General features: G+C 37.8%; 1 protein-coding gene across 3 annotated transcripts in view; it reads right to left on the bottom strand.

Moving 5' to 3' along the window:
- Positions 1-4,473: 4,473 nt before the first annotated feature.
- LOC126185061 (tyrosine-protein phosphatase non-receptor type 13-like) overlaps positions 4,474-12,788 on the bottom strand; it is a 226,336-nt gene continuing 218,021 nt past the window's right edge. Inside the window, exon 2 of one of the 3 annotated variants that reach the window (XM_049927821.1) lies at positions 4,474-8,412. In XM_049927821.1, coding sequence (XP_049783778.1) covers positions 5,030-8,412 — 3,383 coding nt within the window. In that variant the 3' untranslated portion in view covers positions 4,474-5,029. The remainder of the gene's footprint in view (positions 8,413-12,788) is intronic. The other 2 variants (XM_049927831.1, XM_049927836.1) reach the window with 2 other exon arrangements.

Below are 12,788 nucleotides of genomic sequence, written 5' to 3'. Positions count from 1 at the left end.
TGAATCTCAAGCAGAAATTGATGTACTTCTGACCCAGCTGAAGTGCGTCGGTTATTCGTACTCGGTGAGAAGAAGCACTCAGCAGCCAAAATCTCAACCTTTGGTTAAGATTACATTGAGAAATCCACTTCCCCTCGTATTTCATCTCCGGTCGACGATTTTTCTTCAACAATGCCTCATATTTTTCTTCTTAACTTCGAAATTCAATCATTCTACACACCAGTCATTACTGGACACTAAGGTACCTGTCTCTGCGGTCCGAGTGTAAAATTACTTGGAATTATGGTTGATAAAAGACTATTTTGGGATGGACATATAAATTACTTAGCTAACAAACTTGCACGAGTCCTCTTTCAGCTATATAAATTAAGAAAAAACCATACTAAAATATTGATAATAAATAAATATTATTTTCGGCGTAAGTGTTCAATACAACAATCTCACAATCTAATCTGGTCGGGACATAAGCCGACTTCACTTTTTTACGAAACGTGTTGTCCGTGGTGTTTTCAAGGCCACGGTCAGGAATATTTCTATTAATATCCAGCTCTTTTACTTTTATTTTGGCGAAATACATATACGCTGCACAACTGAGCTGTTATCAGAATCGCACATATCAAAACAAACCACTAGCTGACGACAGTTTAGAATCTTGAACGTTCGTAAAAGTCGATAGGTGTGTTAATCGACTAAAGCGTATATACGTCATAATGACGTCACATCATATCCAGGTTGGGTGAACTAAGCATCCTCAGCTGCTTTGGTACACCAAGGACATCTACATCAATGTTTCTCATCTTGGCAGTTGTTCTTGATTTGAATTCAGGAATATTTTCTTCGCCTTCTTTGGTGAAGGAGTTTCGGAAAACCGTGTTTAATAACTCTGCTTTAGTGGTACTGTCATTAGTGACTTCACCGTTGTTACCGTGCAGTGAAGGTACTGAATGGGTCTTGCCACTAGTGTGCTGCATGTATGACCAGAATCTCTTTGCGTTTTCTGCCAGATTCTGAGACAGAGTTTCGTTGTGGGAAATACTAAAAGCATCTCGCATTGAAGTATGCACTATATTTCGAACTTCTGCAAAACTTTGCCAATCTTGGGGATTTTGCATTCTTTTAAATTTGGCATGCCTTTTTCGTTGCTTCTGCAACAGCGATCTGCCCGTTTGGTGTACCATGGGGGATCAGTACCATCACTTATTAGTTTACGTGGTATATATCTCTCAACTGCGATTGATACTATCTCTTTGAAATCATTCCACATCTTTTCTACGCTTATGTGATCAGATCGGAAGGAATGGAGGCTGTCTCTTAAAAAGGCATTAAAAGCATTTTTAGCAGTTTTTTAAATAGATGTACTTTTCGTTTCTTTTTGACAGTTGCAGGTGTTACGTTATTCAGCCTAGCGGCAACTGCCTTGTGGTCACTAATCCCTGTATTCGTCATGATACTCCCTATTTGTCCAGGATTATTTGTTGCTAAGAGGTCAAGTATGCTTTCGCAACAATTTACACTTCGAGAGGGCTCATGAACTAATTGTTCAAAATAATTTTCTGAGAAAGCATTCAGTACAATTTCAGATGACGTATTATGGCTGCCGCCGGCTTCCAGCATATTGAGGGTAGGCATAGATTGTAGTCACCACCGACTATAATTGTATGCGTGGGGTACCGGTTTTAAATGGGATTCAGGTTTCCTGTGATCTGTTCAGCAACTATATCTTCTGAGTCGTGGGATCAGTAAAACGATCCAATTAATAGTTTATTCCGATTGCCAAGTGTAACATCTGCCAACTATTTTGCAGGAACTATCTACTTCAATTTCACTACAAGGTAAACTACTTTTGACAGCAATAAACACTCCACCACCAACTGCATTTCTGAATACTGTTAGGTTGTTTGAAAAAATTTCGTTTGAACTTATTTCTGGCTTTGGCTATTAGGGCTTGGAGCTGTGGTTCTTTCCCAATACAGCTACGACAATTTACAACTAAGATACCGATCGTTTCTACAACTACCTTACTGTGTTTCACCTGCCCCCTTTTTAGATGGACGCCCTTTATATGGTTTCCTGAGACCCTCTAACCTATAAAACTGCCCAGTCCCTTCCACACAGCCCCAGCTACCTGTGAAGCTGCTTCCTGTGTATAGTTGACTCCTGACCCATTAAGTGGAACCCAGTAACCCACCACCCGATGGTGCAAGTCAAGGACTCTGCAGCCTACACGCTCACAGAACTGCCTGAGCCTCTGATTCAGACCCTCCACACAGCTCTGTACTAAAGGACCACAGTCGGCTCTGATGATGATGATGCTGCAGATGGTGAGCTCTGCCCTAATATGGCAAGCAAGACTGGCAGTCTTTACCATTTCCACTAACTGCCCGAAACCAGAAAGAATCTCCTATAATCCAAAGTGACACACGTCATTGGTACCAACATGGGACACCACGTGCAGTTGGCTACACCCTTTACTCCTCACGGCAACCGGAAGCACCCTTTCCACATCTGGAATGACTCCCCCCCCAGTATGCACACAGAGAGCAGACTGGCTTCCTTCCCCTCCTTGGGAACCATGTCCCTAAGGGGCCCCATTAAATGCCTAATGTTGGAGCTCCCAACTACCAACAAATCCACCCTCTGTGAATGCCCAGCCCTTGCTCGCTCAGAAGCTTCCTCTGGAACAGGGTGGACAACTGCATCCAGCTCAGAGACTTTGTCAGCCACAATAAGGTCCAAAACCAGTGCATCAAACGAACCGGGGAGGCCCTACAATCGGCCCCTCCGAAAGTCTTTCGCTGCCTGCCAGACTTTGGAATGATCTCCCACTTGACCACAGGTGAGGGATCAACCTCAGTGCAGGTAGTAGCTGGGGTGACCACAGCAGTGGACCAATCGGGGGACACGTGGGATGTGCTCGACGTCCCTCGCATACCTGCATCTGCCCCCCCCCCCCACAGTGATGCCCCTTGGCAGCAGCCTCAAGCTGTTTGACAGAAGCCAACACAGCCTGGAGTTGTGAGTGAAGGGTTAACAACTGAGCACGCATCTGTAAACAGCAACCACAGTTCCTATCTATTACTGATGTTGCTCCTGTTAGAAGCTCGAAAAATTTGTAATAAATAAACGTTGTATTTGGCTTATTAGCAGCAGGAACTCACGGTGCTCTCTCACTGACGGTCTAACCAACCCTGAGCTGTTTAAACCAAAACAAACCAAAGCCTTTACGATACTAGGGTCAATACAATGGTTGATAACAACAGCGGTCTCTATGCTACACTGTTATTAAAATAAAAGGTTGTGCCTAGTAAACACTCAAACACACAAGTAATTACAAAAATAAACTGGTAACTAAACAGATAACTGAAAATATGTCACTCCTGTTTAAAGCTCATAAAAATATGTAATAAACGAACGGTGTACATGGCTTATTAGCAGCAGGAACTCACAGTGCTCTCTCACTGATGGTCTAACCGATTAGATTATATTACATCCTGAATTTTCCCTTGATTTAATAATTATTTCTTTTACTGTACCAAATACAGTATTTGTTGTAAGTGCTCTTGGTGCATCCATATTCAAATACAAATTATGTCAAATAGCTTGAAAACTAACTTGCTACATATTATTAGGATACATGATCAACAGCACATATAATGCTCTTAACTATCTTTTTAACTGAAACTATAAGTACAGTGTAGAGATGCATTCTGTACAGTAGTGCATAAACCAATAACTGTAAAAGTGTGTGTATTAATTCTTTTAAACAATTGGTCCAGGAAATTAAAATGTTCTCATTCTAGTAACACACTAATAATTCTGTAGAACATGTTCACAGTTCTTGAAATATTCACAAATTTTCATATGACTGCATAAATGTGTGTGATCTGCATTAGTTATCTTCACTACTGTTCTACTACTTTTTTATATATACTGTTCTACTACTTTTTTATAACTTTTTTTTAGCCTGATGTCATGTTACTGTTCAGCTCTATGTGTGTACACTATAGGAATAAGTTATTGCCAATTTTTTTAAATATCTTCACGTTTATCATTTTCCTTCATTTATGAACCTACAATACCAGGAAAATGTAGGACATTAAATGTTCTGTTCATGACAAGGTCTTTAAAGACGAAGTCCATGTTTACACTGAAAATGGATTCATGGTAAACAGCTTTTCATAGATAACAAATTTTAAGAAAACTGATGACAAAGTTTTGGACAAAGTACAAGATAGGATTGGAAAAGGATGGAGGGGAAGAAACTCTTCACTGGTAATAAATTACAAATATGGCTTAATATGTGCTTCCAATAACAAATAACAGATGAAATACAGAGTGACCAGTACACTTTCTTTCTATTTACAATAAATTAATGTACATTTCTTTTGAAAAACATTCAAAGTTTATTTCAAATGAAATTATTGGTGTTGCAATTTTGTGATTTATTTATCATATAAATAAAATATATGAACACTTAGGTAATATATATATTCTCATCATCAAATACATGTTCACTATCAAGAGTAAATACAAGTACTGAACACAACCTGCAAATACTCCATGGTAACTACGCTGAGATTACAAAATTCAATTCACAGTCACAATGGTTTATTACTGTCTATGCACCTTGTCTGATAGTTATCATAATACACATTAGGTGTCATGCTTAGTTTTTGACAACACTTTTATTCAGTCTAATTTTTTTACTGAAAGAGTCTGTTACAAAAAAATAATGTAAAAATACTGCTTCATTTCTACTAACATTTTGTATCCAACAATATGCTATTACAAACTAGGCTACAATAAATACTAATTTAAAAATAATACTCTTCATGGGGTACCACAAATATACGTTTTCTAGCAAAGCAGTTAATAATATTACGCATATCAGAGCTACATTCTTGGCCATTAGTATTTTTGGCTATTGAGGTCTGTACCTTTCTACAAATAACACAGTCTTTGATTAACACACAGCATGATTACAACGTGGTCATGGTTGTATAAAGCATATAAATATGTTGAGGGATATCTACTGATACTCACTTTTAGGTGGCCCTGTGACATTATCAGGGCTTTTTTGTTTGGTCCAGAATGTAGCATCAAGCAAAATTTCATGGAAAGCTGAACACTTTGGAGGAGATGGGGCTTCAGGGAGACTATTGTGTGCCTCACATTCTGAAATGGAACTTCCAAATACTGTTAATTTTCCATGCTTTAACTCTGTCTGGTCTGAGCTTTGAGTCTGATTTGTGTGAATATTCTTTGATGTTTTTGAAATAAAACTTTCAAATGAAGGCAGATGAGTATCTCTACATTTATTAATTTGATTATTGTCACTGGTCCAAAGTTCATGTTCATGAATTTTTTTTTCCTCTGTTTTAATCCCCACAGTTCCACAGCTCTTGGCGAGGAAACTTTCAAAAGATGGTAGGGATGACTTCTTTGGCGTTTCACAAAGTTCTTCATGATAACTTTTCCACAGATCATGTTCTTCAACCATATTTTCAGAATCATCGGAATCATTTTCAGCAACCTCCCTTATTTTAGATTTCATACAGCTTTCAGTTGTCCATGAGTCCCTTTTAAATACCTTTTTTTCTTCTTTTATGCTAATACTTCGATTTCTCTGCAAAGCATATTCTACCTTGTTGATTATGTTAACAGTATCATTGAACTTCACTGATTTTTTCTTTGTGTTAATGACAGTAATATTTTTGTTTTGTAATTCATATATGGCTTCTTTGCTTTTACCATATAATAATTTGTTATGTCCAAGGACTGACCTGGTTCCTCCTTCAGTCTCTGATGGTACATTTCCTTCAATGATATCTGAATTGTCCACAACAGAATTCTGACTACTCCATGTCAGTTTAAGTTCTTTGTTATCTTCAACATAATTACAACATTCAGGCTGTAAGAATTCATTTAGGTCATCAACAATACTGTTCTCAGAAAACTCTGGTACTTCTCCATAGGAATTTTCCTGAAGGAAATCTGTACCACTAGCATTTTTCACAAGTTTCATGGTATTTGTTTCGGAATCCTTTTGTGTCTCTGCCTCTTCATTAAGGTTTATTTTGCTTTCTGTTTGTATTACAGAGGGTTGGTACGATGCCTCTATAGTCCCTGCAACAAAATTATGAAAGCTGTATGACAGATTAAGTTCTCCGTTGCCTTCCATATGATTGCTGCATTCAGTCTGTAAGTTTTCACTTACAGAATTACTATTACTGTTCTCAAGAACGACTGGTGACCTTTTAGAGGAAATTACATCAGTGGAGTCCATGAGACTGATATTTTTCACGTTTGTAGCATTTGCTTCATAATCCTTTTGCATCTGTTCCTCTTCATCAATATTCAGTTTGCTTTCTCTTTCTGTTGCAATCAGTTTATATGATGTCTCTAGATTATCTGCAGCAACAGAATTCTGAAAATTGCATAACAAGTCGAGTTTTTTGTCACTTTCTACATAATTAGTGCAGTCTGCCTGTATGGTTTTACTTATAGCATTACTATTACTGGTGTCAAGAACAGTTGATACTTCTGTAGTGGAACTTACATCAGTGAAGTCCATAACACTGACATTTTTCTCAACATCTATAGCATTTGTTTCAGAATCCTTTCTTATTTCTGCCTCTCCACCACCATCTAACTTGCTTTCCATTTCTGTTGCAGTGGACAGATATGAGACCTCTGTATCATCTACAGCAGAGTTATGATTCCTACATGACTGGCCAATTTTACTGTCACTTTCTACGTGATTACTGCATTCAATTTCTAAGCTTTTATTTACATTATCAACATTATTGTTTGGAAGGCTATCATCAATCTCTGCACTGCAACTTTCATCAGGTAAATCCATGATACTAATACTTTTCAAGAAGTTTGAAGTATTGTTTTCAGAATCCTTCCTTACATGTGCCTCTTCACTATGATCCAGCCTGTTTTCCACTTCTGCAAGAACATTCTTGTTGACATCTATATGACCATCATTATTTTGTTTTACAACATTTGTAAAATGTTTATCACATTTAGAATGTTTATCTCTGAGAGCTCTCTGGGATTTAAAATGTTCATTAACAGAAGTTTTCTGGCCTTTGGAGTTTTCATATTTGGAATTAATATCAACAGTTGATAGCCAAGAGTGTGAAGTAGGAAGAGGCTGAACAACCGCATCTGAAACTGCATTTTGAAGACTACTACTACCCAACATGTCGCACAAGAACATGCTAAACTTTTTTGATATCTCTACAAGAGGATCCTCCTTTGTTTTAGGGAGTTCTTCTTTGTGAGGCAATTTGTACTTCTGCTGGCCCACATTTTCTTTCAGCTCTCGAGGCTCACTGCTGGAGCAATCTTGAACATCGAGCAACAAAAATCTGTCCACTATCTCTGTGATATCATCATTGTTTATTGCTAATTCTTTATGGGATCCATTATTCCCACAGTTTAAATTAAATGATGTTTCTTTCACAGTACATTCAGTGTTTTCTGTAGAATACTCTTTAAAATCAGTTTTATCATACAATTTCTTGCAGCTATTATCTAGGGCTGTAGAGTGAGATCTATCAGATAATGCTAAGACATGTGGCACATCCCCATTATCTTCCTTGCTTCTGTATTGTTCATTCTGTACAATGTTAGCTTTAGAACAGCATGATGTAACGTAACCTATAATTTCTTTTGTCTTCAGATTCTTATTGTCACTGTCCTGAGAAATATTTGTTGAGCAGTATGGGTCAACCTGATCATCACATTCTGATGAAGTATGTAATGCAGCTGGAGTGTTTTTGTTTGTAATTTGTTGATTTGTATGTGTATAAATGCCTTTAAATAAATCACTGTTTTGTTTATTACTACCATTTCTAAGATTATTGCTATAATTACTCTCATTTTGAAAATTTTCTCCATATTTCGCATCTGTTGTCACATTTTGTTTCACCTCTGACTGATCATATTTCTGTGATTCTAGTGATGTACTTTCAGCAAAGTATACACCACTATCATCATCCTCTTGAGTGTCACTCATTTTAGCAGTGTATAGAGTGTTGGAACTGGGATAATAGGGTTTTGGCTTGACAAAATTAAAATAGTTATTGATTCGGTCTGGACACTCTGCTGCTAGGTTGAAAGTATCCACACTATTTATCACCGTTATTTTGTTACAGCCTGGAGTTTTGTCTATTAGGCCACCTTCTGAATTAACATGTGAACATTCCATCTCTGTTTCATTTGTAGCATACATAATGTACTCAAGTTCTGATGAAGTATTTGATTTTTTCCTTCTTTTTGGAGGTATGATTCTTGGTGCTATCTGGGTATTTATGCCACTATGTTCATTTTGCAACTTTGGTGTTTTCAATTGTTTTCTAATCCTTGGAACAGGGACAGGAGGAGCAGGATCACTAAAACCTGAAACAAACAAAAAGGTACACATCTTAGATAGATCAGAAAAACATAAAACATACAAGAAATTTCACTGAAATTTCTGTTAGCAAGCCAGGAAAATATTTAATGTATCAAACAACATAGTGAAGTAGCTAATAAGATAATGTTTGGCATGGGCAACAAACATCTGTTGCTGAAAACACTTCTTTCATCTTAAGTATTTGCTTTTTTTAAAAAAAAAAACACTAATATAGCAACATGCTGAAATAATGGACTATACAGATTCTTATAAAAAGTACAGCAAGAGTAAAGATACAAATCAAGGATGGATAAAAAATATTGTGGAGAGATGTGGAAGATCGTACATGAATGAAACTGTAGGTATAGATGAACTTAACTTATAATAAATATTTTAAAAAGAAAAATCTGTTTTCTGTTCAAAAAGTGCAAATCACTGTTTTGGCCAAACCATATCATAAGTAGGTTATTAAATATCACTTTATATCACAGATACATATATTACAGTAGAATAATACTGAGAAGTATCCATACAGCACATATATTCATCCAAGAGTACACCTACATATATCAGTGAAGCAACTTTAGAATAATTTCTTAATAATTCAGTTACAAGAAAATAAAATGCATATTTTTATTGTTTGTCTGTCTTACCCACAGAGTCCCTTATCCACACCTACATCAACAAGTCTTATATCCAAATCTGCATATCTACACCTACCTCTACATCAATACTGCAAACCACTGTGAAGCGCATGGCAGATGGTACAACCCATTGTATCATTTATTAGGGTTTCTTCTAGTTCCGTTCATGTATAGAGTGCAGCAGGAAGTACGATTGTTTAAATGCCTCTATGCATGCTGTAATTATTCTAACCTTGTCCTCACGATTTCTATGTAAGTGTACATAGGGGGTTGTAGTATATGCCTGGAATCATCATTTAAAGCTGGTTCTTCAAACTTTGTTAGTAGACTTTCTCAGGATAGTTTACATCTACCTTCCAGAGTTCAAGTTTACATCTACCATCAAGAGTCTGCCAGATCAGTTTCTTCAGTGTCAATGCAAGACTCTCCAATGGGTTAAACAAACCTGTGACCATTTGTTCTGCCCTTCTCTGTATACATTCAATATCCCCTGTTAGTACTACTTGGTGAGGGCACTACACAGTTGAACAATACTCTAGAATGAGTCACACAAGTGATTTGTAAGCAATCTACTTTACAGACTAATTGCACTTCGCGAGTATTCTAGCAATAAAGTCTACCATCTGCTTTACCCACAATTAAGCCTATGTGGTCATTCTATTTCATATTCCTACAAAGTGTTACACCCAGGTACTTGTACGAGTTGGCCAGTTCCAACTGTAACTCACTGATATTATTATCATAGGATACTATTTTCTTTGGTTTGTAGAGTGCACAATTTTACATTTCTGAACATTAAATCAAGTTGCCAGTCTTTGCACCACTCTGAAATCTTATCAAGCTCGGACTGAATATTTATGTAGCTTCTTTCATCAGACAGTACTTCATTATAGATAACTGCATCATCTGCAAAATGTCTGAGGTTAATATTGTCCACAAGCTCATTCACTAATGTACAACATAAACAGCAATTGTCCCAACACACTTCCCTTGGGCACACCCAAAGTTACATCTACATCTGACGATGACTTTCCCATCCCATATAACATGCTGTGTCCTCCCTACCAAAAAGTTCTCAATCAAGTCACAAATTTTAGTTGATACCCCATTTGATCAAACTTGTTGACAATAAATATAGGTGTGGTACCAAGTCAACTGCTTTTTGGAACTCAAGAAATACTGCATCTATGTACCTTGATCCAAAGCTTTTGTTATATCATGTAAGAAAAGTGTGAGTTGGGTTTCACATGATCAATGTTTTCAAATGGCTCTGAGCACTATGGGACTTAACATCTATGGTCACCAGTCTCCTAGAACTTAGAACTACTTAAACCTAACTAACCTAAGGACAGCACACAACACCCAGTCATCACGAAGCAAAGAAAATCCCTGACCCCGCCGGGAATCGAACCCGGGCATGAGAAGCGAGAACGCTACTGCACGACCACGAGCTGCGGACTCAATGTTTTCAGAATCTATGCTGCTTGACATGGAGGAAGCCACCCTGGTCAAGGTATCTAATTGTTTTTGAGCTCCAGATATGTTCTAAGATTCTATAACTAGTTAATGTCTCAGATATTGGACAGTAGCTTTGTGGATCACTTCTGCTAGCCTTCTTGTAGACATGTTTTACCTGGGTTTTCTTCCAGCTACTGGGAATTATTTTTTGTTCAAGGGATCTATGATAGATTATAGTTGGAGAGAGGTTAACTCAGCAGCAAATTCAGTACAGAATCTGATTGGTTTTCCATCAGGCTCTGGAGTTTTGTTCAGTTTTAATGATTTCAGCTGTTTCTCAATGCCACTGACACTAATTTCACTCATCTTTTCAGTGGTACAGGGCAATACTCCTGGCTTTCCTTTGTAAAGGAGCATTTGAAAACAGATTTAAGCATTTCAGCTTTTGCTTTGCTGCCCTCAATTTCAGTTGCTGTCTCATTTGCTATGGACTGGACACCTAACTTTGGTGCCACTAACAGCCTTTCCATATGACCAGAATTTCTTTGGGTTTTATAAAAAATCATTTGACAATCTTCTGCTAAAGTAATCACAGTAGGCTTCACACATTGTCACTTGATAACCAAACATGTTTCATTCAGTATCTCTCTATCTGTAATCCTATCCTTTTCTTTACAAGTATTATGCAGTGATCTCTGTTTCATTAGAAGTTTCTTTGCTGTGTCTGTATACCATGGAGTGTCCCTCCTATTAAAAACTCTTCTACTGTGTACATACCTATTAAGTGTATGGTCAATTATTCTTTCGAATATGAGCCATAGTTCCTATACATGCTCCTGCCCTGTGTTGAAAGTTTCAAGTTCCTCATTGACGTGTGACACTACTGATTTTTATCTAGTTTACTTAATATGAATATCTTTCTGCTTGTTTTAGAGTCCCTTTGTACTTTGGTAATAGATGTTACCACAAATGCATCAGGGTCACTGATACCAGTTTCAATGTGTACATCCTCGAAAAGGTCACATCTATTTGTTACTATTAGATCCAATATATTTCCACAATGAGTGGGGTTCTGAACTGTCTGTTCTAGGTGGTTTACAGAGAAAGCATTTTGTAATGTTTCACAGGAAGTCTTGTCACACACACCGCTAACAAAACTGTAATTTTTCCTGTTGATTTACCAAATGATTGAAGCCTCCACAGATGATTTGTACAATGTACAGAATCTGTAACTGATAAAGTTAATATAACAGATGTTCCAGCAGAGGAGGTAAAAAACCATGCTGACAAATTACAGTTGCACTGGAGTGACTCATCTCCTTCAAACATGCATCAAGTCCACAGTGTGTACACCATTGGGAAATATACAGTTAAAATAGGTTTGCTGTCTAAGGGACATGGTGCACACTGCAATTTCAAACGTGTTGCAGACCAGAGCGATAAGGAAGAAACACTCCTAAATTCTTTCATTAACAGTTGCAATGATGAAAACATTTCAATGTGTTTTGGTCTGTGGCTTTTTGTTACAATAGAATCTGACATTTACACAAATTTGCTGGACAAGTTGTCAGTAGGGGGGGGGGGGGGGGGGGGGGGGGGGGGGGGGGGGGGGGACCTACCACAGATTCTCGCGAAAGGTTAACTTTTACTGAAATTAAATTAAACCTTTTAAACTAATCATTCCATGTAGGCTTTCACGGCCGGCGTCTTTATCAGTAAACTCTTCCGGGCTAAGTTGCCGTGGTCGATCTGTAGAACTTCTTCTCCCTGATGTTTCGTTCTCAACTACGGAGAACATCTTCCAAGGTGAGTCGACGACTGGCTGCTAGGAGCTGGGGCCGCCGCTTATATAGAGATCGTAGGGGGCGCCACCACACGTCACGTGGCGTCGATGTGCAGCTATCTCTGGCTATCGTCTGTTCTCTCGATTGCAGGCAATCGATTGTCACGTGATTGATGCAACATCGACTGCCATATCTTATCCAATTTTAATCCTTCTTCTTTACGATTAAAATTGTATTGATGTTTGTGGATTTCAATTGCCTCTCTATACATACGTGTATAATAGTGCGACGTCCTCGCTAGCACGCTTGTTTCACCAAATTTTATTTCGTGATCTCCATCCTTAAAAACATGTTCTGCTACTGTCGATTTGTCGATATGTCCCAAGCGACAGTTTCTTTTGTGCTCCGTCAACCGTGTATTGATGCTTCTTTTTGTAGTTCCTATGTAAACCCTGCCACAACTACATGGAATTTTATATACCCATGGGGTGGCTA

The sequence above is a fragment of the Schistocerca cancellata genome, chromosome 1 (assembly GCF_023864275.1).
Source record: "Schistocerca cancellata isolate TAMUIC-IGC-003103 chromosome 1, iqSchCanc2.1, whole genome shotgun sequence".
Classification (NCBI taxonomy): domain Eukaryota; kingdom Metazoa; phylum Arthropoda; class Insecta; order Orthoptera; family Acrididae; genus Schistocerca; species Schistocerca cancellata.
The sequence above is the reverse complement of the archived record's forward strand: the minus strand, read 5'-3'. Positions and strand labels throughout refer to the sequence as shown.